Source organism: Antechinus flavipes, chromosome 2 (genome assembly GCF_016432865.1).
Source record: "Antechinus flavipes isolate AdamAnt ecotype Samford, QLD, Australia chromosome 2, AdamAnt_v2, whole genome shotgun sequence".
Taxonomy (NCBI): Eukaryota; Metazoa; Chordata; class Mammalia; order Dasyuromorphia; family Dasyuridae; genus Antechinus; species Antechinus flavipes.
In genome coordinates, this window is record NC_067399.1 from 683,502,457 (window position 1) to 683,526,230 (window position 23,774).

General features: G+C 40.6%; 1 protein-coding gene across 1 annotated transcript in view; it reads left to right on the forward strand.

Moving 5' to 3' along the window:
- The window catches only part of DPYSL4 (dihydropyrimidinase like 4), a 74,876-nt gene that overhangs the window by 10,072 nt on the left and 41,030 nt on the right, over positions 1 to 23,774 (forward strand). The window contains exons 4-8 of the mRNA XM_051973880.1: positions 15,511 to 15,599; positions 17,861 to 18,045; positions 20,442 to 20,606; positions 21,068 to 21,129; positions 21,236 to 21,316. Coding sequence (XP_051829840.1) covers positions 15,511 to 15,599; positions 17,861 to 18,045; positions 20,442 to 20,606; positions 21,068 to 21,129; positions 21,236 to 21,316 — 582 coding nt within the window. The remainder of the gene's footprint in view (positions 1 to 15,510; positions 15,600 to 17,860; positions 18,046 to 20,441; positions 20,607 to 21,067; positions 21,130 to 21,235; positions 21,317 to 23,774) is intronic.

Consider the following 23,774-nt stretch of genomic DNA (forward strand, 5'->3'; position numbering starts at 1 on the left):
AATATGAGCCAGGGTCACTTTGGCGTAGTCGAGGGAGAAGGAAGGTCGCAGAGATTTTACTTCCATCCAATCCAATCCTACCCCTAAAGACCATGAACAAAGACTAAGGACTTTTGCTTATCCCGATTCCGGCTGATTCTAAGGTATCCAGGGTGCTAACGCGGTCATTACACTTGACTATTCCTTAGTCCCTTCTGTAGCCACACTGGCTCTTAGAAGGATGTAAGGATCAGCCTAGGAAGGCCGACTCTGGCAAGACAATCTATTCCCTTTAATTTTATAGAGATGGACAATGGAGGCATCTTTGAACTTCTGGGACAGAGCTTCTTCTTGTCAACCAGCTTTTTATGAACAGTGGACCTCCCACCTTATTAATTACAGTGGGAATAGAATCAGCCCCCAGTGCTTTGCCACACTCAAGTAACCTAATGACATTCAAAAGTTCTTCAGTTGGAACTTCAGCTAGGGAGTAATTGATTTCAACTTGAAGTAAATGGTCAATAGCTTCAGCCTTTAATGATAGTCTTTGAGAACACTAGGGAAATGTTCAGCCCATCTCTTGAGGATTATGCCCATACCATTAATCAATGAGGCACCATCAGCACTGAGTAGTTGAGTTGCCCCATAAGTCTTTGATACATAAATTGCTGCCAGTGCATCCTAAAACTATCTAGCTGTTACTATCAGTATAAAACTTAATTTTATCTGCCCTTTTACTGAGTCAAGAGTCTTGCATCTCTCTAAGTTTTGATCATACTTTTGATGGACTTGAATGCTACCTTTTTAGAGCTTTATAAACTATCCTGCTGGTATATCCTGTGAGTTCTCGCTTTTCATTTAGCAGCTTCTGAATTTTCCCATCATTTTCATCAAACCAGTCTTGATGTTTGCTTAAGTTCTGACCCAAATGAGCAAATGCAGTGCCGTACACCAGATCTCTGAAAGCTACCCACTCCGTTTCTGTTCCATTGTTATCAGTTGTGTGTTGACTCAACTTAACTCTCCAAGTTGGCAACAAACTGTTCCCTCTCAGAGAAGTGCTCTAATGTGTTGACATTAATTCTTCTAGTAGTCTTTTTGCCTTGGGGCCACTGCTTTTATTGAATGCAAATATTCAACTTATTTGTCCATTGTACTGGAAGAGGACCATGACACGGGGAAGTGATGCCATGATATGCAAGTGAGTTGGATTTAAGTGAGGGAGGGCTTGTGCAAGATCGCCTGTCTCCCCTTCCCCTCCAGAGTCATCTGAGTTCATCAGTGATATATAGATCAAGATGAGTGGATATGGCCCTCATTCAACTTGGAAAAAAGATAAGCCTATAAACAGTCCAGCACTCTACCCCATCCATTGCCTTCCATCACCTTCACATCCTATTTATGTCTTCTCTTCATGATCATAGTCTATTATGTTTACAGCCAATGCAAGGGTGCATCCATGAAGTATTATTGAGTTTAGCTAAATGGAATACAAGTGTTGGTGATGAGAAAATCCTGAGATGTACCAATGTTCAATAATAAATTGCTATTACTGGTAATCCGAGTCTACTGTAGCATTAAAGTCACCCAGAATGACAAGCTTGTCCTCTTTTGGAACATTAATAAGGGTTAGGGCATAAATTTTGTTTGACCTCACCAAGGTTTGTCATGATGGAAGTATAAGTACTGAGGATGGTGATATGGAATTTCCCTGCAAGTGGCAGTCATATTCTCATGAAAATCTCCTTTTGGAAGGCATGTGAGCACTTGTTTATTAGATTAGTGTTGATTGCAAAACCTACACCATCTTCATAGCACTCTTTTCCACTGCAGCAACTCCAGAAAAATGTGTATCCAGCTTCTTTTTCAGTAAGCTGGCCTTAATTTATCAGCCTTGTTTCACCAAGGGCTGCTATTTGGATGCAATACTATTGAATTCTCTTGCAACAGGAGCCATTTTCTTGCAGGTGTACTGGATTTTGTGTTGTTTATAAATAGATGCACATTCCAGGTACTAATGGGGAGCATGATCAACTTTGTAGAAGTTTTGTACATTTTTTAGTGTTTCAACTGCAGGTAGGATCCCTGCCTGCCTCAGTAATCAGACCAGGAGTGGGTAAGCAGAAAATGTTTAGGGTATCTTTTCTAGATAGCCTTCATCACATACGGAGGTGAGCAATAATCCTTCAAAGGTTGCTCCGACACTCAAGAACTGCCAAATCCCACCGCTACTTCCAGTGAGATGACTGGCCTGGGTCCCCCGTGTGCAAGGTTGTGACCACAGCTCCAGTGTATTGCACCGCTGCTTCATCACTCACCCACTGCCACGGGACTTTGAGGGTAGAAATGGTAAAAGAGTTGCTGTAAGTTGTAAATCTTACTTCCTCCTCCAGGGTCATCACTCTCCAATAGCAGAACAGTCAAAATGACTGGTGATGACTCAAAATGCAATAGATGACCTTAGTGTCTTTGATGTCTAACCAAGCTCTAAGGGTTCCACAATAATTGCTTCACCTGCCCTCGTGGTAGTTGGAACAAACTGTCCTCATCTGCCAAGGGAAGTAAATCTTTACATGCTGGGGGTAGACACCTCCTAACTCACCATAGGGTTTGAGGCCTCTCGATTGCCTTCAGTCTGGCTTAGCCTGTCTGCCAAAATGATTTGCTGAAGCGTGACTGCTGTGTATGCTACAACTTCTTGGAGCCATAGGGGACAGTTAAGTGGATCAATCCCCAATGAGGTTCATTATCAAACCCAGTTTCTATCCAGCTATAATCTCAAAACCCATCATTTACAAATTTGACTGCTTCAGTGAATTTCTGATCTCCCTGCCATGGGCATATCCTCCAAAAGTGCAGATCACAGTTTATCCACCCCTTCTCTTCATATGGGATTTTGGTTATATCTTCCTAAAAATCTTCCATCTATTCCAATTCAGTGTGTTGACCTTTCCCTAGGTTCCTCAATAAATAATGCATACATAATAACAAAGCGCAATCTCTCCATTGATTGGGTCAAGCCCTTGTTATATGACAAACCCTCTTTATTATCTTACATCTCTCTGATGGCATCCGTGATACTATTTTCCATAAAAATTCCTTTTAAAATTTATTGATGTATTTTTGGTTTTATATTATATTCATTTTCCAATGTATTATTCCCCATCTTCACCAGAAGGTAATCTCAAATAACAAAGACTAAAAAAGTGGGGGGAATTAACAAAATTAGAAAAATTAACAAATCTATCCAAAAAAAGCCTGAAATTATAGTGTCTCTCACCCCTTACAACCCAACCACACAAAAGTAGAGGTGTCTTCTAACATCTCTTTTTGTGGGTAAGAATGATCATTATCATTTCAAAGCATTCAATTTCAATTAATTTTTGTTCTTTCCCATTTGCATTGTGGTAGTAGTTTAGTAGTTTCAGATATTTCTGACTCTTTGTGACCCCCATGTGAGATTTTTTTGGTAAAGATACTGAAGTGGTTTGCCCTTTATTTTTCTAGTTCATTTTTTTATTGATGAGGAAACTGAGCCAAACATGGTCAAATGACTTGCCCAGGTTCACTTAACTAGCATCAAAGGGTAAATTTGAACTCAGATCTTCCTGACTCCAGGCCTGGTATCTTTATCTATAGTTGTTATTGTATACAGTTTTCCTGATTATGCTTAATTTCCTTTTTATCGTTTCATATAAGTTTTTTAATGATTCTCTTTATTCTTCATACCCATCTTGTCTCATTCATGGACCAGGATTTTGTTGGCCATTTCACAAGAGATGGACATCTACTTTTAGTTCTCTACTATGACCAAAAATGATGTTATGAATAGTTTCATGTAGATATATAGTCTTTGTTTTTGTTATTAACTTTCTTGAGGTATATACATAGCAATGAAATCTCTGGGTCAGAATAAGGATGTTTTAGTTAAGTTTTTTTATCATAATTTTAAATGTTTATTTAGATTTTATTCCCAAAGGATAAAACCCACTCTTTGAAATTACACAGGATAAAATGGAAGCACCTCATTGTTTTAACATTGCAAAATCAAGAAAAAAAATGCACAAACACAATAAATGGACTCAAAATTATTTTAAATATTTCCTGGCGTATTGTATTTAGATTAGTGTAAATCAGATTCTAATAGATTTCAAAGGTGAAGAAATAAGTTTTGTATTCCAATTTGAACTATAAATAAATGAGGAATTTTGTTCTGGCTCCTTTTGCAACTTCCTCAGTATCTGTATCTTTTGTTCTTTACCTTTTGAAGAAAACATTGTAAGGCTGCTGCCTTTTGGGGCATGGATAAGGATCAAGAACTTCCTTGACACATCCTCTGTCCACACAAGTTTGAGTTGGAGGAAACCCAACTTCCCCGAAATTTTCAGGTGTGTTGGGAGGAATATAGTAGAAATGGTGTCTTGAAAAAAGAAGCTAGTTTCTTTTCTCTTTCTTCTTCTGGAATATCTTCATAATGAATTTCACATCCTTATTTGTATGTAAGAGCCATTTTCTCCGCTCTTCTTCCTTCCATACCTCTTCAGTGTGATAGGAATTTTGCAACATGGTCTTTTATCATCTTTAAAATAAAGACTCTCCAAATGCTTTTTTTGATATATCAGATCTTCATGACTGCTTAGTTTCTTTGTAGCAACTGATAAATCTTCATCTTCTACTTAAAAAGATTTTCTTCTGGCTCACACAGTAGAGAATCATCTGTCAAATAAGCTTATATTCACATTGGCAGATTAAACAGTTTTAATAAGTGAACATTCACTTTTCTTTCTCATTTTGGACTTTCTCTCTCTTCTGCTCCTGCTTCTTAATTTTTAAAAGCATAGCTTCACTAATCAACATACAATTCATGCCCTCCTGATCTTGACTACCCTCCTTTATATCGGTTACAGTAATATCCATTTTATATTGAGAAATATCTACTGCTGAAACTATAGATCTTCACTGGATACTTTCTAAGGAGGATTTATCCTGATTATCTTGTAAAGAGATAATTTGTAGAATTTGTGCTTTAAGTTACTCTGCAAGGATTTCAGTGAAGACCTGGGGCAAGTTCATGCTGTTTGTGTTTCATCCTGCCTTTCATTTTTTTATTGGCTCATAGCCAATAGTAACTTTCAGGTCATCAAAAAGACACTGATTTTAGATTTTTATTGCAGAAGTAGAGAGATTTTGAAGGCAGGATTTTCTTTTATTTGTAGCTGTATTTTTTCTTAAATCCAGATGATTTATTGTGGAACATAACAATGTATTCCTGGAAACAGAGTTTTTCTTATGACCTCTGCTTTAATGTAGCTCCCATTTAAGTTTGTGCGACAAAAGGAAGATCCTTTGTAATGGGTTTGAAAGCACCATAAGAAGCCATTTGCCTAAATCAGTTTTTATAAATCTCGTTTCCTTGGGTTTTATTTCCATGAGGGTAGTTAACTGAAAAGCGATCAAGTTAAGGTTTTATCCATTACAGTCTCCATTGATTGAATGATGAGTACCCCTTTATCAAAATAGGTTTGGGGGCAATATTCATTTTCTTTTTCAGCCTTCCTTTTGAAAGCTTCTTTGCTTCCCAGTAGTTTCCATGGCACAACCCCCCCCCACCACCTTTTTTTTAATCTTTTGGATTATCAGTCTCAACCTGTGTCATTAATTCATTTATATTCTTTCTCACAAGCATTGGTTAATGCAAGAATAGTGATCAATAACGGTGCTTGTTTGAAAAACAAGATTAATGCACATAACAAGACTAGTGTTTTCGTATAGTGATGTAATTTTCTGTGGTCTGCAATTAGAAGTATTGCTGAGGACATTTAAGTTTTAAGATAGGTCTTTTTCCCAGACTCTAAGAGAAAGGGACAAGGTCTTTTCAAGCCTAAGTCATTTTTCTTATTAGAATAAGTCCATAAAACAGGAGAAAATGCCTGAGTCACTCAGTCAACTTCTGATGGAATCCTTGGAGAGGAATCTGAAAGTTTCAAACCATCATCTTTTTTTGTGGATTTCTGAAAGGATTATTATTTCTTTGGCACTGCTCCCGTTTTTTAGTGCAGTTCTTCAATGAGAGGATTCAAAGCACTTTGAGTGTCATATTCTTCTTGAACACCAAGTCCAACTGTTTCAGCAACAACTACAGCAAAGTTAAAAAATGGTTTCTCAATGGATTAATGGTTGGTATCTTGGATATTAATCATAGTTTATAATGTTTGATCATAAGTATCTGCTATGAAAATTTCACTTTCAAAGTGGTTTTGATGCAATTGACTAGATTTTAGATCTTTTGTTATTTCATTTGTACACAAAATGTGCTTCAAATCAATTATATGTTTGCTCTCTATATTGCACTCTGTATATAGGTTGTCCTTTCTTCATAGTCAAGTTCATGAAATAAGAAAGTCTATATATGTGAATCAGGGAGGATTTCCTCAGGCTTTGCTGCCTTATGCTGGTTCTTCTCAATTTTCTGATGTAATTGATCTGAAAGTTTTGGGGTTTTGTTTTCTTCTCGAAGGCATTCTTATAATTCATGAGTTCAGTGATAAGTTTAATTAAGATTCTGCTACTGGAGGAACAGCTAGGTAATGCAGCGGTTAGAGCACTGGTCCTGGAATCAGAAGAACTTGGAATTCAAATAAGTAATTAGATTCTTGGCACTACCCATGTGATCCTGGACAAGTTGCTTCCTCCTATTGCCTTAAAAAAAATTGTTGCCAGATATTTTCTTTTTTTGAGAATCCTTATCTTTTATTTATTTTTAAACATGGAAAAATATATGTAAATCCAATATAGGCATATATATGTATGTAATTATCTTGATTTACAAGGAAAAATCAGATCAAAAAAGAAAAATGAGAAAGAAAATAAAATATAAGCAAACAAAAATAAAATAAGTGAAAATTCTATGTTGTGATCCACACTCAGTTCCCATAGTCCTCTCTTTGGGTGTAGATGGCTCTCTTCATCACAAGATCATTGTAACTGGCCTGAATCATCTTGTTGAGAAGAGCTACATGCATCAGAATTGATCGTTGTATAATCTTGTTTCTATATATAATGATCTGGTTCTGCTCATTTCACTTAGAATCATTTCCTGTAAGTCTCTTCAGCCTCTCTGAAATCATCATGCTCATCATTTCTTATAGAACAATATTATTCCATAACATTCATATACCATAACTTATTCAGCCCTTCCCCAACTGATGGGCATCTACTCAGTTTCCAGTTTCTTGCCACTACAAAAAGGGCTGCATAAACACATGTGAGTCCCTCTCCCTCCTTTAAGATCTCTTTGGGATATAAGCCCAGTAGAAATACTGCTGGATTAAAGGGTATGCATAATTTGATAACTTTTTGAGCATAGTTTTAAATTGCTCTCCAGAATACTTGGATCCATTCACCGTTCCATCAACAATGTATCAGTTTTTCCACATCCCCTTCAACATTCATCATTATCTTTTCCCGACATCTTGGACAATCTGAGAAGTGTGTAGTGATATCTCAGAGTTGTCTTAATTTGCATTTCTCTGATCAATAGTGATTCAGAGCACCTTTTAATATGATTAGAGATGGTTTCAGTTTCTTTGTCTGAAAATTGTTCATATTCTTTGACCATTTATCAGTTGGAGAATTTTCAAACTCCTCTTGTCTATTCCTGTTCAGTCATTAACACAACAGTCACATAGCACTGCTCTTAATGACATTTGAAAACTTTAATGGTATCATAAAGGACTTTTTGTTGCTTTCTCACTTGCTGATTTTTGATCAACAAAATACTAAAAGTCTTCCAGTTTTTGTGCACTAAAATCCATTCCTTTTTCAGCTTGATTATTTTGATCTGTAAGGCTTGTATTTCAAAAAGCCTTAGCTCTAAAAGGCCAAGGTCTCCCACTGCATCTGGGGCCATCTTGCCATGATCCCAGATGGCTCCGCAGGAAAGGAAAGCAGGCTGGTGATTATGTACAGCTCTTTCTTAGCACCCAATTCGCTTGTATGTCATGGTATCACCTCCCCGATATCGTGGATCCTTCCACAACAGAGGACAAACACAGTAACCTTGGTCAGGACTCGCCTTCAGGTTTGTGCAGAGATCTTAAAAATCACAGTTTCTGTGGAAATACCCGAGCAGCCCTACTGCTGTTGGCAACGTCCACTTTGCTTTCTCCAGTCCCAGGGCTCTCACCTGGCAGTCACATTACACGGTTAGGAAGTTGTTGAGAAAGAGGTTGAAGACTATTGGGAGACCCCAGGGCGCGCTGCTGTGGTGAAGGAGAGAAGCTCTCTCTGCCCCACCGGAAATGAGGGAAGTCGGGACGAGAGGGACCGTGAGATCTGGGGTCCCGCGAGGCAACCGGACTCCATGCAAAACCTCTGGGCTCCTGCAGAACCGAGGAGCGTCTCGGTAAAGGAGGAGAACCGGTCCATCTGGGACAGGGGAGAGGTGGCAGGGAGTGAGCCGTGGGCTTTCACCACTCCAGCATTCTCACCACTCCCGCGCTCTCCTGCATCCGAGCAGTCCAGGGATCTTGGGGCCTCACTTTTGCCGAGGAGGGAAAGGGGAAAGAAGGGAAGACTAGATTATTCTTTAAAATTTTCAAAAAAAAAGCTTTTTATTTACAAAACATATGCAAGAAAAGTCGGATCAGAAAGATCGGATGAGAATGCTATCATTCTCACTCTCTCTGTTATTAGTTTGCATTTTTTTCTGTTTTTCTTCTTCCTTCTTGATCTGGTTTTTCTTGTGCAGCAAGGTAATTGTACAAAAATGTCAAAAATGGATTTAACATGCATTTTAACATATTTAACATGTATTGGGATCTCTGCCAGCTAGGGGAGAGGGTGGGGGAAGGAGGGGAAATTTGGAACAGAAAATTTTGCAAGGGTCAATGTTGAAAAAATTACCCAAGCATGTGTTTTTTAAATAAAAAGTTTTAATAAAAAAAGAAAAGAGTATGCAAGAGAGAGTCAATAGCTTGGAAAAGGAAGGCAATTCCTTAAAAAATACAATTTCCCAAATGAAAAAAATCCATTGATGAAAACACCACCTTAGAAAAGTAGAATTGATCAAATGGAAACATTTACAAAAGCTAACTGAAGAAAGTCACACATTAAAAACTAGAAAGGGGCAAATGGAAGCCAATGACTCTATGAGACATTGAGACATCAAGAATGAATCAAACAGGTTCTTTTGGTAACTATGGATTTCTATAATGTGAGAGTTACAAAAACCCTTAGAAATATAACTTAAATTGACCCAATTTTGCATAAACAATAGAGGTAGCATAAAGTTTGGTAATTAATAATCTTTTTGTTATGTTTTTTCAGTAACAAAGAAGTCAAGAGTTTTGCTTTTATTTCCCTTCTCTCCATTGGTATCGTCTATTCTTTTAGTTACCTCATATGTGTCTCAATGGCCTCAAAATTGTTTTGACTCCTTCCCATACATTGTTTCTTTAATTCCTACTTTATTCCTTTTTTCTTGTCTCACTATGATAGCTAGCATTGTTGATACGATACTGAATAATACTAGAGATCTTGGACAACCTAGTGTTAGTCCTGATCTTATTGGGAATGCTTCTAGATTATCCCCATTGCACAAATGCTACTTATTATTTTAAGAAAGATTCCATCAATTTCTGTGTTTTCTAGTGCTTTATTAGGAATGGGTGTTTTATTCTGTCAAAGCCTTTGCCCGCATCTATCATTAGAATGTGATTTTTGCTTTTTCCTTTTAGAATGAGCAGTTATTGTGATAGTTTTCTTAATATTGAACCAGCCTTGTATTCCTTGTATAAATCCTATTTGGTCATAATGTATGATCTTTGTGATATATTGTTGGGATCTTCTTGCTAGTGTTTTGTTTAAAACTTTGGCGTCAACCTTCAGTAGAAACTTGGTCTATAGTTTGCTTTCTCTGTTTTTGCTCTTCCTGGTTTAGGTATCAAAACCATATAAAGAATGAAAGAAATAAAAGCAATTTGATAGAAATAATTCTTTACCTACTTTTTCAAATAATTTATATAATATTGGTACTAATTGTCCTTAAATGTTTCATATAAGTCACTTGTAAATTCATCTGGTCTTGGAGACTTCTTAAAATCACTGATGGCTTGTTCAATTTATTTTTCTGAGATAGGGTTATTTAAATATTTGATTTCCTCTTCAACCAATCTTTTCATACTTATTAAAATATAATTTCTTTTTAATGGTGCTATTTGGTGCTTTGCATGACCAGTGCCTTCCAATTCTTTTTCTGAAGTATTTTTTTTATGACACAGTTGTGAGGCTCTTCTGTCACTGGCCCCTCCCATCTGTTCATCCTAAACTACATTCTCTGACATCTTTTTCATTGTTCTCCACTCTACCTGCAACTGCAATGAATTCTTCAAATTTTAAAGCACATGTTAATTTAATTTGGAATATCATATCTAGCTTTTTGTTGAACATTGTACTTCCTCAACCTTTAAAATATATGTTGTTACATATTTTGTTGACATTTTTCTTTAGTAGTTTTTTAGAAGGGCTTTTCCAAAGTGCTACAATTAAAGCCCAGGGTTTCATGAAATTTGGTGGTCATTGCCTTTTGAGACTTGGTAAATTCAGCTCTACCAGTGCCATTTTTTATGTCTTCAAAGGAAAACTGAATGCCATCTCTTCATTTAGTTGCCAGTTCTCTTTACTTTATGGTTTCATTTTTATTGCGAATGCCATGATTAATATGATTGTGTTTTTCTAGGAAGATGTCCACTCATTAGTCAGGTAACAACTTGTTAATTTTTGTAGATAGGAAAAATGATTTTATGATTTTTAGTTTCCTCTTTGCCATTTCCCCTATCAATGTTTTCTACCATTGTGCCACTATCAGTGCTGAAGCTCTAAGTAATCACACTGAATGGGATTGTCTTCTGTTTTCCTTTGCTTCATGGGTTGCCCTGGTCTGAGAAATCATTACTTCAACAAAAAATGGGAAAGTCTCAAGGAGGGGTGGATTTAGAAGTGAGGCCAATGAGTGAAATTGGGCTTGAGTTTTGAGGTGCCTGTAGGGCAATGGTAGAACAAAAGCTTCAGAAAGGCATGGACTATATGTCTTTACATACCTAGTATCTAGCAGAGTGCCTGACACATTAGTAAATGCTTGTTTATTGATTGACCAGTAGGAAGTTCTAGCAGGCAACTAGTAATATGAGATTACAATTGAGAAAGTAGAATAAGACTGAGCATATAGGTTACAGATAATAATTGACCCAGAAGCATAGATGAGATGACCAAAAAAAAGCCAAAAAAAAAAAACTCTTCAAAAAAGAACTTAAAGAGTATACAGAGAAAAGAACAGAATATGAAAGATGATGTGTTGTAAAAAATCAGGAAGAAGAAATTATCTCAAATTAATAAAAAAATATTGTCATATACAGTAGCTAGAATGCTTACATGCAGATAGTCTATGAGAAAAACTACAAAATTCTCTTAAATTGTCCCATTTTTTACATCCTCAGTCAAACAATCTGGTTTCTTCTCTTTACCAAACATTGTTCCCCAATTGACATATTGATGCAATTTTTTTTTTCTTAGAACAGAGTAGAACCACTGTTTTTGAGACCATCTAGAGTTCTTTTGTATTCATAATTCAGCAATTTTACAGCTACTTTACTTCTTTTTTATGTTTTGTAATCTTGTGGGTCATCATGAATTACTTTCCCTTATTATGATATTCTGTTATAGTTATACACATAAAATTTAACCCTTCAGTTTCTCAATTTGAAACTATTAATAGTCTCATAATTTTCTAACAATTCTCTAAGCAGTTCATCTGACTAGAAATTATATTCTATTTGTGGAATAGGTAAGAGGTCCATAACACAGAGAGAATTAATAAAATAAGCAAAATCACAATAGTATGAGTAAATAAATTCAATGTGCTTTTAGCTTTAGGGGTGTCAAAGCCTTTGGCAGTCTCCATGATCTGTTCCTTCAGATGTCTGGTGAGTATCTCTTGTACATATATCAGACATTTGTGAAAGGATAAGGAAAAGCTCATGAAGGCATTTCCTTCAGCTTTCTGGATTTCAGGTCACTTGTGGAGATTCTCGAGGTAAATTTGCTAAAGTTTCCTAATTATAAGACTTGGTATCATGTAGTGAAAAACCTCACAAAATATAATCAGATTGGTCTTCCAAGAATTAATTCGTATGATAAAAAATCAGTTCAGACCTTATGGAGCTGATAGGAAGAACATTAAAGTGGGCTAGTCAGTAAGGTTTTATTTTTTAATCCATTATAGCATTTCAGAGATGGTTGACTTTTGCAAAAACAAGATTCGTTTTTTAAAATTACAGTTTTACCTAACATGGTTAGAGAGATTTGCTATAAAAAGGATTTTTGTTGTGACAGCACTGAGGCTTTTCTTCCAAGCATAAGATTATGACCTTTTACAGTCATTTATCATAAGTATAACAAGATAAAGCATCCTTAGTTCTATTAGATTTCAGATAAGAGTCAGGTTTTGGGGTTTTTTTGTTTATTTTTTTTTGTAACGGCCAATTATATAGCAAAGTTCTATATTATTCACAAAGTATAATACCCAGACTCAGAATTAACTAGGTGGGAAATATTCCTGCTCAAAAAAAAAAAAAGAAAGAAAGAATACAAAAGGAAACTAAGTCAAGAGGATCCTGCCATTATTTTGCTAGGCTGTTATCTTATCCTTTCCAGGCACAAATCTGTAACAGGCCCAACCCTAACTCTATCCTAGTCCTGAATCTTAACCACCTCTAACAGCTTTCAGATCATATGCCCTTTGAGCAGTTCATGGCATTTTCTTTGAATGGTAGATTACTATTATTTCAGATAATTCAGACTACTGTATCTGAACTCAAAACTCAGAACACACCAAATTGCAGTTCCCAAATTTTACCTCAATTTGTATTTCAAATATTTTACCCCAAATTACAAGTTTCACTGATCATAGCATAAAAAATTGACACTCCTTTCTTTGTTGTTTCTTATTTAAAAACTCATCCTGAGGGAGAAAAAACTAATCATTAGAATTTTTTTTTAATCACATTGTAGAATTCCACATAGATAGTGAATATATAATATATGGCTATTTACTGTAAGTCTCCAGAATAACAGTTTTCTTCTGTTAAACAAATAACATTTTTAAATTCGCACCTCCTGACTCCATCAAGTCCCTCTTTGGGCACCAAAATGTAATGTTCTCTGGTTTGGTTTTCCTAGTGGTCTTTGGGCAGCCTTCCTTCCAGTCAGAGTAATTATCATAAGTACAGACAAGTATTAAAGTTCAAATCCTTTATTATCTCCTTCCTGATTCTGGGTAGTTTTCTGGAGAGCCTTTCAGACCAGTCTTGGTCTCAGTGGAAAAATGCAGGAGGAGAACCTGCCACCAGTGGTTTGACTGAAGATTAAATGAATATCTGTCCTTGGTTCCAAGAGCTTGAGCTCCCTCCTGTCTTCTCTGCCTTCTGAAAGCTTCCCTTCTGTGACTCTCAGTCCCTGCTTATATGCTCCACATTGAGTATAAACCAATCATTGTATCACGAGGAAACCATTATTTGTTGTAAGATTAAATCAACCATACTGAACCATGCTAAACTAGATAACCATTGTCTCATCAATTCCTCTTAGTACCTTGTAAGCATCCTTGTTTCAAGTTCAGAGTTCTGGCCCATAACATCTCCCGCTTTCTTTTGTTTTAGAACATAGGTGGTCATGACCTCCCTGACTTCTCAAGGATGTGAGAACCCCAAAAAGGAGGTGATCACCTTCCCTGACTCCTCAAAAAAGGGGTGAAAACACTATAAAAGGAGGTGATCACACCTCCCTGACATCTCAGGAAGGGAGATGAAAACACCAAAGGAAATGGGGAATCAAATCAGATTAGTGGGTTTCTGAAGGGTCTCACTTAAAACAGATATATATAATACCCATCAACATGGGAGTTATTGCACACAATTACATAAGCACATAGCAATATAACTAACACAGGTTAGTAGCATTACAATACTTACCATATTAATATATTATATTACATATTATTATATATAAATATAATAGAATATAATATAAAATACATTATATATATAATAATATATTATATATTATAATATAATAATAATATATTAATCCCTTAAGGCAAAATAAAATTTTAAGAAAATTCCATTGATGTTAATTTGGCTTAAGATGTAACTTCAATAGACACTATTCTGGGTATAATTCCAAATTTTCATTATCACAGATGAGCATATAAATCATTTCTATACTCAAGTAAATTTGTAAGTCCTCTCTTTACATTTTGGGAGTGATTGTTGTGATGAAAGAGGGGAATTCCAAATTCTCAGTAAACCAATTCCTTATTTCCAAATTTCTTAACATTTAGCAAATTCTTTTAAAGGGCAGATAAGAACCTGGGAAGTTTAAAGATGAGATTTTATAAGGTTTTTTTTAACATACTTATTCCACATAATAAGTAATTATTCTTTTTAAAGCAAAATACACACAATTAAGTATTTGATAGGTTTTAACATTATGACAATAGCTTCTAATAATGTAATTAATAGCATACTATCAAATGAAGTTAAGTTCTAATGATACAATTGTATCATCTTCTTAACAGCATTTCTTAGACAATAGTTTCCAAATTTTCACTATACCATACAATTTAGAAATATGATAATAATAAACTCATAGTTTATAAAGACAACCAATGAACAGTCATAGAACATGAAGACAAGAGATGACAGGGCAGAAGACAGTGTCCACTACAAAATTAAGCCTGTAAGGGAGGAAAGTAAGCCTAGAGCAAGAATAGTGGTCTAGGCAAGGAGAGAAGGTGTTGGTGCTGGCTGTCACAGAGAAGGCAAAGGATAGGTGCTGGTAGAGATAAGCAGAGAGAAAACTACCAGAATAGGAGCTTTAGATCAGACAGGAGAATTTCAAAGTCTGAGGTCATGGAGTGATGGATGTCAGTGATGGTGACCTACCACTTTGGTGGGTGGCTGAGGTGGAGTGAAGGTGAATATAGAATGTCCTGGGACTTTGGGGAGTTGGTGAACTAGGAGGGGCAGATATTGAAAGAAGATTACCCAGTAAGACTCCTAAGTGTATTTTGAATGCACTGTTTCTAATCACCTTTCTCCAAAAATATATTCTTGCACATTCTTGCACAAATAAAATTGGTTTTAAAAATTTGATGCCAGGGCAGCTAGATGATGCAGTGGATAGAGCACCAGCCCTGAAGTCAGGAGGACCTGAGTTCAAATCTGGTCTCAGACCTTAACATTTCCTAGCTGTGTGACCCTGGGCAAGTCACTTAACCCCAATTGCCTCAGGGGAAAAAATCTGATGCCAGAGTTTGGCCTTCATTCCCATTACACTCTGTCTTGAATAGATAAGTGTACATCTGCTACATTCTCTATCACTCTAGAGCCTTTTTGCATGAACGTTTTGATGATCAAAGTGATTTATATGGAGGATTCTGATATATGTGTTTCTCTCCCTCTTCCCCACCAATAGAGTGACCGACTTCTGATCAAAGGCGGGAAGATAGTCAACGATGATCAGTCATTCTATGCTGACATATATTTGGAAGATGGCTTGATAAAGTAAGTTTCTATGAAAACCTTTTTGCTTTTCAATCAAGATAATTAAAAGAAAATATCTCATCCCCATTACCCGCATAATTTTTTTGGTCATTGGGCCAGTGATCTATACATCCAGATTTGCAGGCTTTGTTCAAATGGCTAAAAGGAAGATATGTAAGATATTGGAAAAATGCAAAAGTCCATTTTCCTGGTGAATGAAAAAAGCTGTCTGGGCGCCTGCTTAGGGAGAAAGCAGCAGAATACAGTAGATTTGGAGACAGAAGAAATGTAAATTTAGCCCTCATGTGGACAAGTCTGGAGTAAGTGAAAACAGAAAGCAGCGACAGAAAGAGGTACAGATAGAGAGACAAAGACAAGAGAGAGACAGACAAAGAGAAAGCCACAAAGACAAAGACAGATGTAAAGCACTTAAATAGCTAGGGAAAGTCAGTTCAGTCACTCAGTTTAACAAGCACTTCTCATGCCCTTACCCGTGGGTGCTCTGCCCAAAAAATGTAATTAGTTTTGGTTTGCTGAAACCTCCCAAGATAGGTTTGGGGGTTCATGGGCTTTTTCAAAGACCATGCCTTGAATCTAGAGGGCTCAGGGCTCTCACTGATTGGCCGACAACAAGTCCCTTCTTGGTCATCGTTTGGGCCTATTGAGTGAAAGTAGGTACTGATTGTTTCCGTTTTGGTCAGAAATCCCAAGGGTCTTTCTCTCCCAGCTTGATTTTTTTAACCAGGTAGAAGAGGTCATGCTTTGCCTCAGTGCTCACCTAACCTTAATCATTGAGTATAAAAGATATAAAAGAAGATAAAGAGGCTTAAAAAGCCCAGTCTCCCACTGCTCTCTGCCAGCTCCAGTCATCCTGATCTGACCACTAGGCCCAGGTGGTGTGAGGCAGGTGACTTTGCCCAGCATCCCTCACTTCAGTCCAGCTCACTTTCCTGTCATGGCGTCACCTCCCAGATCTTCAAGAACAAAGGACAGACGAGAACTCGTTGGAAAGCAGGTGAAGCCATGAGCTGAAGCCCGGCCTCCTTTCCGGCTTCCTGGCCCGTTGGGACTGCCGTGGAGACATGGCCCCAGCTGCTTGCTTCCCAAGGACTGGGAAGGAGACGAGGCTTCCCAAGGGAGGGGAGAAAAGCTGCCAGCGTGCCATCCATGGGGACTCAGGGGGCTGCCTTCTGAAGGCATGGAGGAAGCACACCAAGCTGCTGGAGACACTTTGAGGGAGCCAGGGACAGGGAGGAGCCCAGGCAGCTCTGTTCTGGAGCCATCCTGTACAGGTGGGACAGAGTCAAGGCTGGCAATGGCTGGAGATGCAGTGGATGACCTTGGGGTCTTTGATGTCTGACTGACTAAGCACTGAGTGCTTCTCTACACCTGCCTCCCCCGCCTTCATGGCCATTGGGGCAAACTGTTGTCCTCCACCTATCCCACCAGGGGAAGCTTTATATGCTTGGGGTAGACACCCCCTAACTCACCAAAGGGTTTGAGACCTCTCAGTTCCTCCAGCCTGGTTTATCCCGTTTCCAAAACGCTGTACCTGGATGTGGCCGCTGAGCATGCTACAGCTTCTTGGGGCTGCGGGTGAGTGACAGGTGGATCAGGTGGATCAGGTGGACCCCAAAGGTGGAAAGGAGCCCTGACAAGGGCCCAGCAGCCCTCCCAGAGATACTAGTCTTCCCTAAATACCTCATGCCCCAAGAACCCTAGCAATGACCACCGGTTCCTAACCTTGGAGAGAAGCCGGCTTTGCTGAAGGAATTTTGCTTAGGATTTGAGGTCCTGAGTGGACAGAGACCAGAGGGCCTAAGACATCTCGGCAGAACGGGCAGAGAACTATGGGCAAATCCTTCTTCAGATTTCTGCTAGCTGGATGAGCCACTTAACCTTGGTTAGCTTCAGCTTGCTCATCTGTAAAATGGGAATGATAGCACTTCCCAAATGAAATGATGTATAGCCCAGCAAATTTAAAAGTGCTTTAGGAATATCTTCATTGTTACTCTGGCCTGGGCTTTGCACGGAGATGGGAAACCATGGGTCCCTGATGTGGAGGTTGGGGAGGAGGAGAAAGTGCGATCAGACACTCAGTGCCGGCCCTGACTGCCTCCTGGAGACCCCCAAGATCTTTCCCCGTAAGCAGATGCTCACCCACACACGCCATCACCTCTCCTTTCACACAGAGCCACAGGAGTCTCTGGCTGCAGATCCTCCTAATCAGCTCATTTTCTCTTTATAATCTGCTCTATAATCACCTCGCCTGTTCTTTTCAGACAAATCGGAGAAAACCTCATTGTTCCCGGAGGTATCAAAATCATCGATGCCTACGGCCTGCTGGTCCTGCCCGGCGGGATAGACGTCCACACGCGGCTGCAGGTCTCCGTCATGGGGATGAGCTCTGCCGATGATTTCCATCATGGCACCAAGGCCGCCCTAGCCGGAGGGACCACCATGATCTGTAAGTGTTACTCTATCGGGGGTCCCCAAAGCCTGCCAGGGGAGTCCTTGGCTTCAGAGCTACCCCCGGGGAACTCTACCTTGGATTTTTCAGGCTTGTTTCTCATTCCCCTTTGTGCATTCCAGGCAGATTTACCCCTCCCATCACCTTCCTGCCTCCATCTCCCATCCCTCTGCTTTTGCCCAAGCAGATGGCCTGGATAGCCCCCTCCTCATCTCGCCTGCACTCCCTGGAGGCCTTGGTTAGCTTCCTTCCCACCCAAGCTCGGGGGCCGCCTCCCCTACAAACCTTTTGGGACACCCGAATCACTCCTGCTTCTCCTTCCTTGACCTGCTCCGGGCTGCTTCCCTGCAGAGCCAGCGTGCCTTCCTTGCAGAGAGAAAAGCAGCTCTTTGGGGTCAGAGTTTGCCTGTGTTTGTTTTTGCATCTCAGACAATGCAGTCAATTCATACTGAATAGGACTGACTAGCCAGGAAACCACGTCCCCCAAGTCCACCTTGTGAGCCAGTGCCCCCAAGGAAGACACATTTCCAACCCACTTTCCCTTTCTTCTTCAAAAGTTGTACAATATCTTAGTGACTGTGTGACCTCAAGCAAATCCCTGAGCCTCAGTTTCCTCATCTGTGAAATAAGAGATTGGTTGATGGGCAATGATTGTTGTCTTTTGTCCTCAAAGAGAACCAAAATGACATTCTATGCTAGAGTCCAGTTCTAGTGTGTCCAACTGTGGCCGATCAGACCAAGCTCGGAATGCTACAGGTTGGACACAAATAGTCCCCGGGAACATCTGCGGGGGGGGGGGGGAGAACTTCTCTAACTTTGCACATCTCATGTTTCAATTCTGCTCTGCTATAGAGCACAGCTTCTTCTCTGATAAGGGCATGCCATGCTGGGCGGTCCTCCCAGTCATACCCCAGTAGGGTCAGCCCGAGGGCTCTGTAGCCCTTCAGTTGGGTGGTCAGTCTAATCCCTCTCCTCTCCCACCCTTTCCTTTGGAGCCTCCCAAGCCCTGAGCTAGCTCTGGCAATGCTTGTTCAATCTCATTATCAGTGTGGACATCTCTGGAAAGCCGGCTGCCAAGGTAAGCGGACTTACCCACAGCATTCAGAACTTCACCGTTTGCTGTAGCCGATGGCTGCTCATATGGATGGGGTGGTGCTGGCTGATGGAGGCCCTGGCTTTTCTTGAGTTGTTGGACCAAAATTAGCACAAGCAGAAGGTTGCCCCCTACTTTTTGAATTTTAGCTGTGGAGGCTGCACTGAGGGCACCAAAAGCAAGCAGGAAACCACTCGCCAGCATTCCCTCCACTTTAGTCTCGGCTCGGAGTCTTTTTAAGTTGCAATTGCTGACTTTTTCATTGCATGTTCATCCTCATTGAAGGCATTTGAAAAGATCATGTTAGAAATTTAGCATGGGAGCTAGCACGCGGCACTTTTCACTCCACTGGTGACTGGGAAAGCTCGAGAGCATTGCCCGTTGTCCAGAACCTGGGCAAACGCACCATCATGAAACTGACATATACTAATGAACTTCTTTGGGCAACTAAATTTTGACATAATTCCCATAACCCCTCACTACTGACAGTATCAAAGGCCTTGATCAGATCTACAAGTGTTGTACACAGACTTCTGTTCTGCTCCTGGCAATTCTCCTGAGTTGCCAATCAGCAAAAGCCATGTCAACTGTTCCTCAGCTCCTTCTCGCTCTCAGATGGATGACCTTCTTCCAGATGAAGGGTCAGTTTGTTCAAGAAATTGTCTCTGGCGAGACTCTTGCCGGCAAAGACTAAGAGAGACGCCCTCTCCTTCCCCTTGATTGTCACAGGACAATCTATTCCCCTTACCTTTACAAAGACGGACAATGGAGGCATCCTTGAACTCTTTCCCTCCTGAGGGGCAGAGAGTCACTCCCACCCCAAAGTGGGGAGAGGAACAGGTCTTTCCCCTGCTCCAAAGGCTTGTTGGGCAGAGCTCCAGATGGAAGCTCGCTCTGCTGTGGAGCATTGAACATTTCACCTGCAGAGATGTAACAAATGCTTGTGTTCAGCTGCAGACTTGCCACCTCTCTTAGTCCATCCCGGATTAGGCCCTTAAGGAACTAGTCATGGAAATTAAGCAAAGGTGAAAAATTGGGGGGGGGGGGGAAGAATGAGCATATCCTGAAGCAGAGCAGGCACACACTCAGCTCATTGCTTCTGGTGAGCTTCAAACCATCTGGCTTCCTGGCCATGGGCCAGTCCATCCTCACCCCAGATCTTCCTTAGCACCTTCAGCTCCATCTCAGAAACTGGCTGATCCAGCAGTAGACACACTTGGGCCCCTAGCCCTAACCCCAGCTGGGACAGGGATAGGGACGGGCCCGAGGCTGACAACTGCTGGGTTGTCTTCTCCTACAGTGGACCACGTGCTCCCTGAACCCGGGGTGAACCTGCTCACTGCCTATGACCAGTGGCGAGAAGCTGCCGATGGCAAATCATGCTGTGATTACTCCCTGCACATCGACATCACCCGCTGGCACGAGAGTCTCAGGGAGGAGCTGGAGGCCTTGGTGAAAGACAAAGGTGAGAATGTCAGGTTCAGTGATCAGGGTCAGTGCCTTGGGGTGGGACAGGCCAGACACCTCCTCTAAGTCTTGAGGCACAGCCCAGAATAGGGCTAGGAGAGCTCAGAGCTGTCTCCTTGGGATGCCTCCAAGGGTAGTGGGATCCCACTCCAGGAGAGCTCAGAGCTGTCTCCTTGGGATGCCTCCAAGGGTAGTGGGATCCCACCCCAGGAGAGCTCAGAGCTGTCTCCTTGGGATGCCTTCATAGTTCCGGGAGATTTTCAACCCAAAATTGAATGAACAGCCTCTCCTATGGTGAGTGCTCACTTGGTGGTTAGGCAGAGGCCTCAGAGCTCCCCTACTTTGAGCTTTGTCTAGCCCAGGTTCTGTTCGAAAGAAAGCTAATCAGATGTCACTAACAAGTATCTCCTCAATTTAGTAAAGACATGAAATGAGTGGTTCTTTCTGTGTCATTTTCAGGTGTGAACTCCTTCCAAGTCTTCATGGCCTATAAAGACAAATACCAGTGTACTGATGGCCAGGTAACTTTCACTTAAAATAGAACTAGGCAAAGGAAAAATGTTCTTAAGATATTTATGGATGAGATCTCCATGTATAAGAACATATGTATTTTTTTTTCCTTACTAGATGTATGAAATTTTCAGCATCATCCGAGAACTGGGAGCCATCGCACAAGTTCATGCCGAAAATGGAGACATTATTGATGAGGTATCATTTCATTTAGAGGAACATATGTTCAAATACATACATGACAAATTGGTCTGACAGATTAAGGACAAAAACACAAGAACTTTGTGTTTGTGTGAGACCATTACCAGGGAACTGACAATTTTCTTGTTTCCCCCTGTTTTTGTTGACTACACACCTCTCTTGGCTCCTAAACTGTGTGATAAGTCACTTATTCTCTGCTGTAGTGTCTTCATTTATAAAATGAGCCAGAGAAGGGAATGGCCAATCCCTTCAGTGTTTTTGCCAGAAAGCCCCAAATGAGGTCATGAAAAGTCAGCCCCATGAGGCACAACAAACGGGGACAAGTCCTCTTACTGTCCTTGGGACAAGCCCAGAGGGAGCCCTACCCTTAATGAGGCTGCCCTAAGACCACGGACGGAAGGCGCCAGAAAGTCAGCCCCCCTGAGGCACAACAAGCCAAGCTCAGGTAGTTCAGCCCTTAGTGAGGCTGCCTTAGGACCATGGATAGCAGCCAGGCACAACAAACTGGGGCAGGTCCTTTCACTGTCCATGGGACAAGCCCAGAGGGAGTCCAACCCTTAGTGAGGCTTCCCTAGGACCATGGACGGCGCCAGGAAATCAGCCCATGAAGGCACAACAAACCAAGCCCAGAGGGAGTCCAACCCTTAGTGAGGCTTCCAACTAGGACCATGGACAGCGCCAGGAAGTCAGCCCATGGAGGCACAACAAACCAAGCCCAGAGGGAGTCCAACCCTTAGTGAAGCTGCTCTAGGACCATGGACAGCAGCAGAAGGTCAGACCCACTCAGGCATGACAAGCCGAGCCCAGAGGTGGTCCAACCCTTAGTGAGGCTTCCCTGGGACCATGGACAACGCCAGAAAGTCAGCCCACTCAGGCACAAGGAACCAGGGCAGGTCACTCCCTGTCCTTAGGACAAGCCTAGAGGTAGTTCAGCCCTTAGTGAGGCTGCTCTGGACCATGGACAGCACCAGGCTCTCACTTCCTGGGGCTTTGAGGAATAAACTGGGACCTTTTCATGCTTGCTGGGGAGAGGGCAGAGAAATGGAAATAGGAGGACTGTTAGGAACTGAAACCCTTTGGGTAGAGTTTGAATCTGAGGAAGCATTAGGAAAGCTGAAACCTGGCACATACACTATTCTCTAGTTCTCAAAGTGCTATAGAATAGTTTAGAATAGGGAATAATAAGTATCCCACTCTCTGGAGCCTGACATCAGAGGCTCCTGACAGGAAGACCAGAGTTTGAGTCTGTTTTTGTTGTGTCAGTCCCTCAACCTGGCAAGTCCTGGCATTTAGATAATACCAGGATAGCCCCAATGATGACTAAAACATCTCCTGGGTTTGGGGCTCCATAGAACAATGTATATCTCCTGTGTCCTGGACTATAGTTCATTGCACAGAACTTAGTTTTCAGTTTAGTTCTGCATCATGGTGACTGAGATATTAATGCATAGAGCCCTGTCTCTACACCAGAAGGAAGGTCTGCCCTTCTCAACACCATGAACCTTCTAAGAATGGCTCCCAGGGGCCAACAATACATACGTTCTTCATTACTAACTGCCAAATGAAACTGCCTTTTTGGCTACTGGAACTCTAAGAAGATGAATTCTATGAGGTGATGGGATCAAGTCTGTGCATACCCCGGAGAAATGAGTATTAAAATTTTGTCAACGGGGCCTGTGGGTACTGACGCTTGAGGATGGTAAAGTAGAAAGAACACTGGACTTGGAAACTAGAAACCTGGATTCCAGTCTCTATATTTGCTGGGTGACCTTAAGAAATCACTCTGTGAGAAAATGCGTTTCCTCATTTGTAAGAATTATCTTTGCACTGCTTTCTACCTAAGGTCGGTGCAGAGAAAGTATCTAGTAACTTTCTAACAAAGCACGGAAAAATGGGAAGTGTTACGATTCTTGATTAGCTTTTGGAAAACTGAGTTCTCCTCCTGGCTCTTAGACTAATCAACCTTGTGTGACCTTGGACTGACTACGTCTTTGTTCTTCAGTGACTTCACTGGGAGAAAATGCTGCTCCTTGCCCACCTATGTTGGTGACAGTATCCTGAATGTCAGGAGGATGAAAGCAAAGTCACTTTTGTGAAAGTGCAAACATTTACTGTGTGATAAGACACCAATACAATGAATTGTTACTGGTGTCCTCGTGCCCTCAGATTTTTCCAAAGGCCATTTTTGCAGATGTGTGTTATGTGATGGCACTCCTTTAGCATCAGAGATTTTAGATTTGGGAAGAGATTTAAAGACCAACTATTCCAATTCTTCTCCCATTTGTCAGATGGAAAAACTGATTCCCAGAGCAGTGAAGTGATTACTCAAAGTCATTCAGCTAGCAGAGAACTGACTCAGGATATAAATACAGGTCTTCTTCTGCCTCCAGACCCAGTATTTTCTCAGCTACTCCTTTGAAGTTCCATTTATTCTTTTGACTGATTCACACTCCTA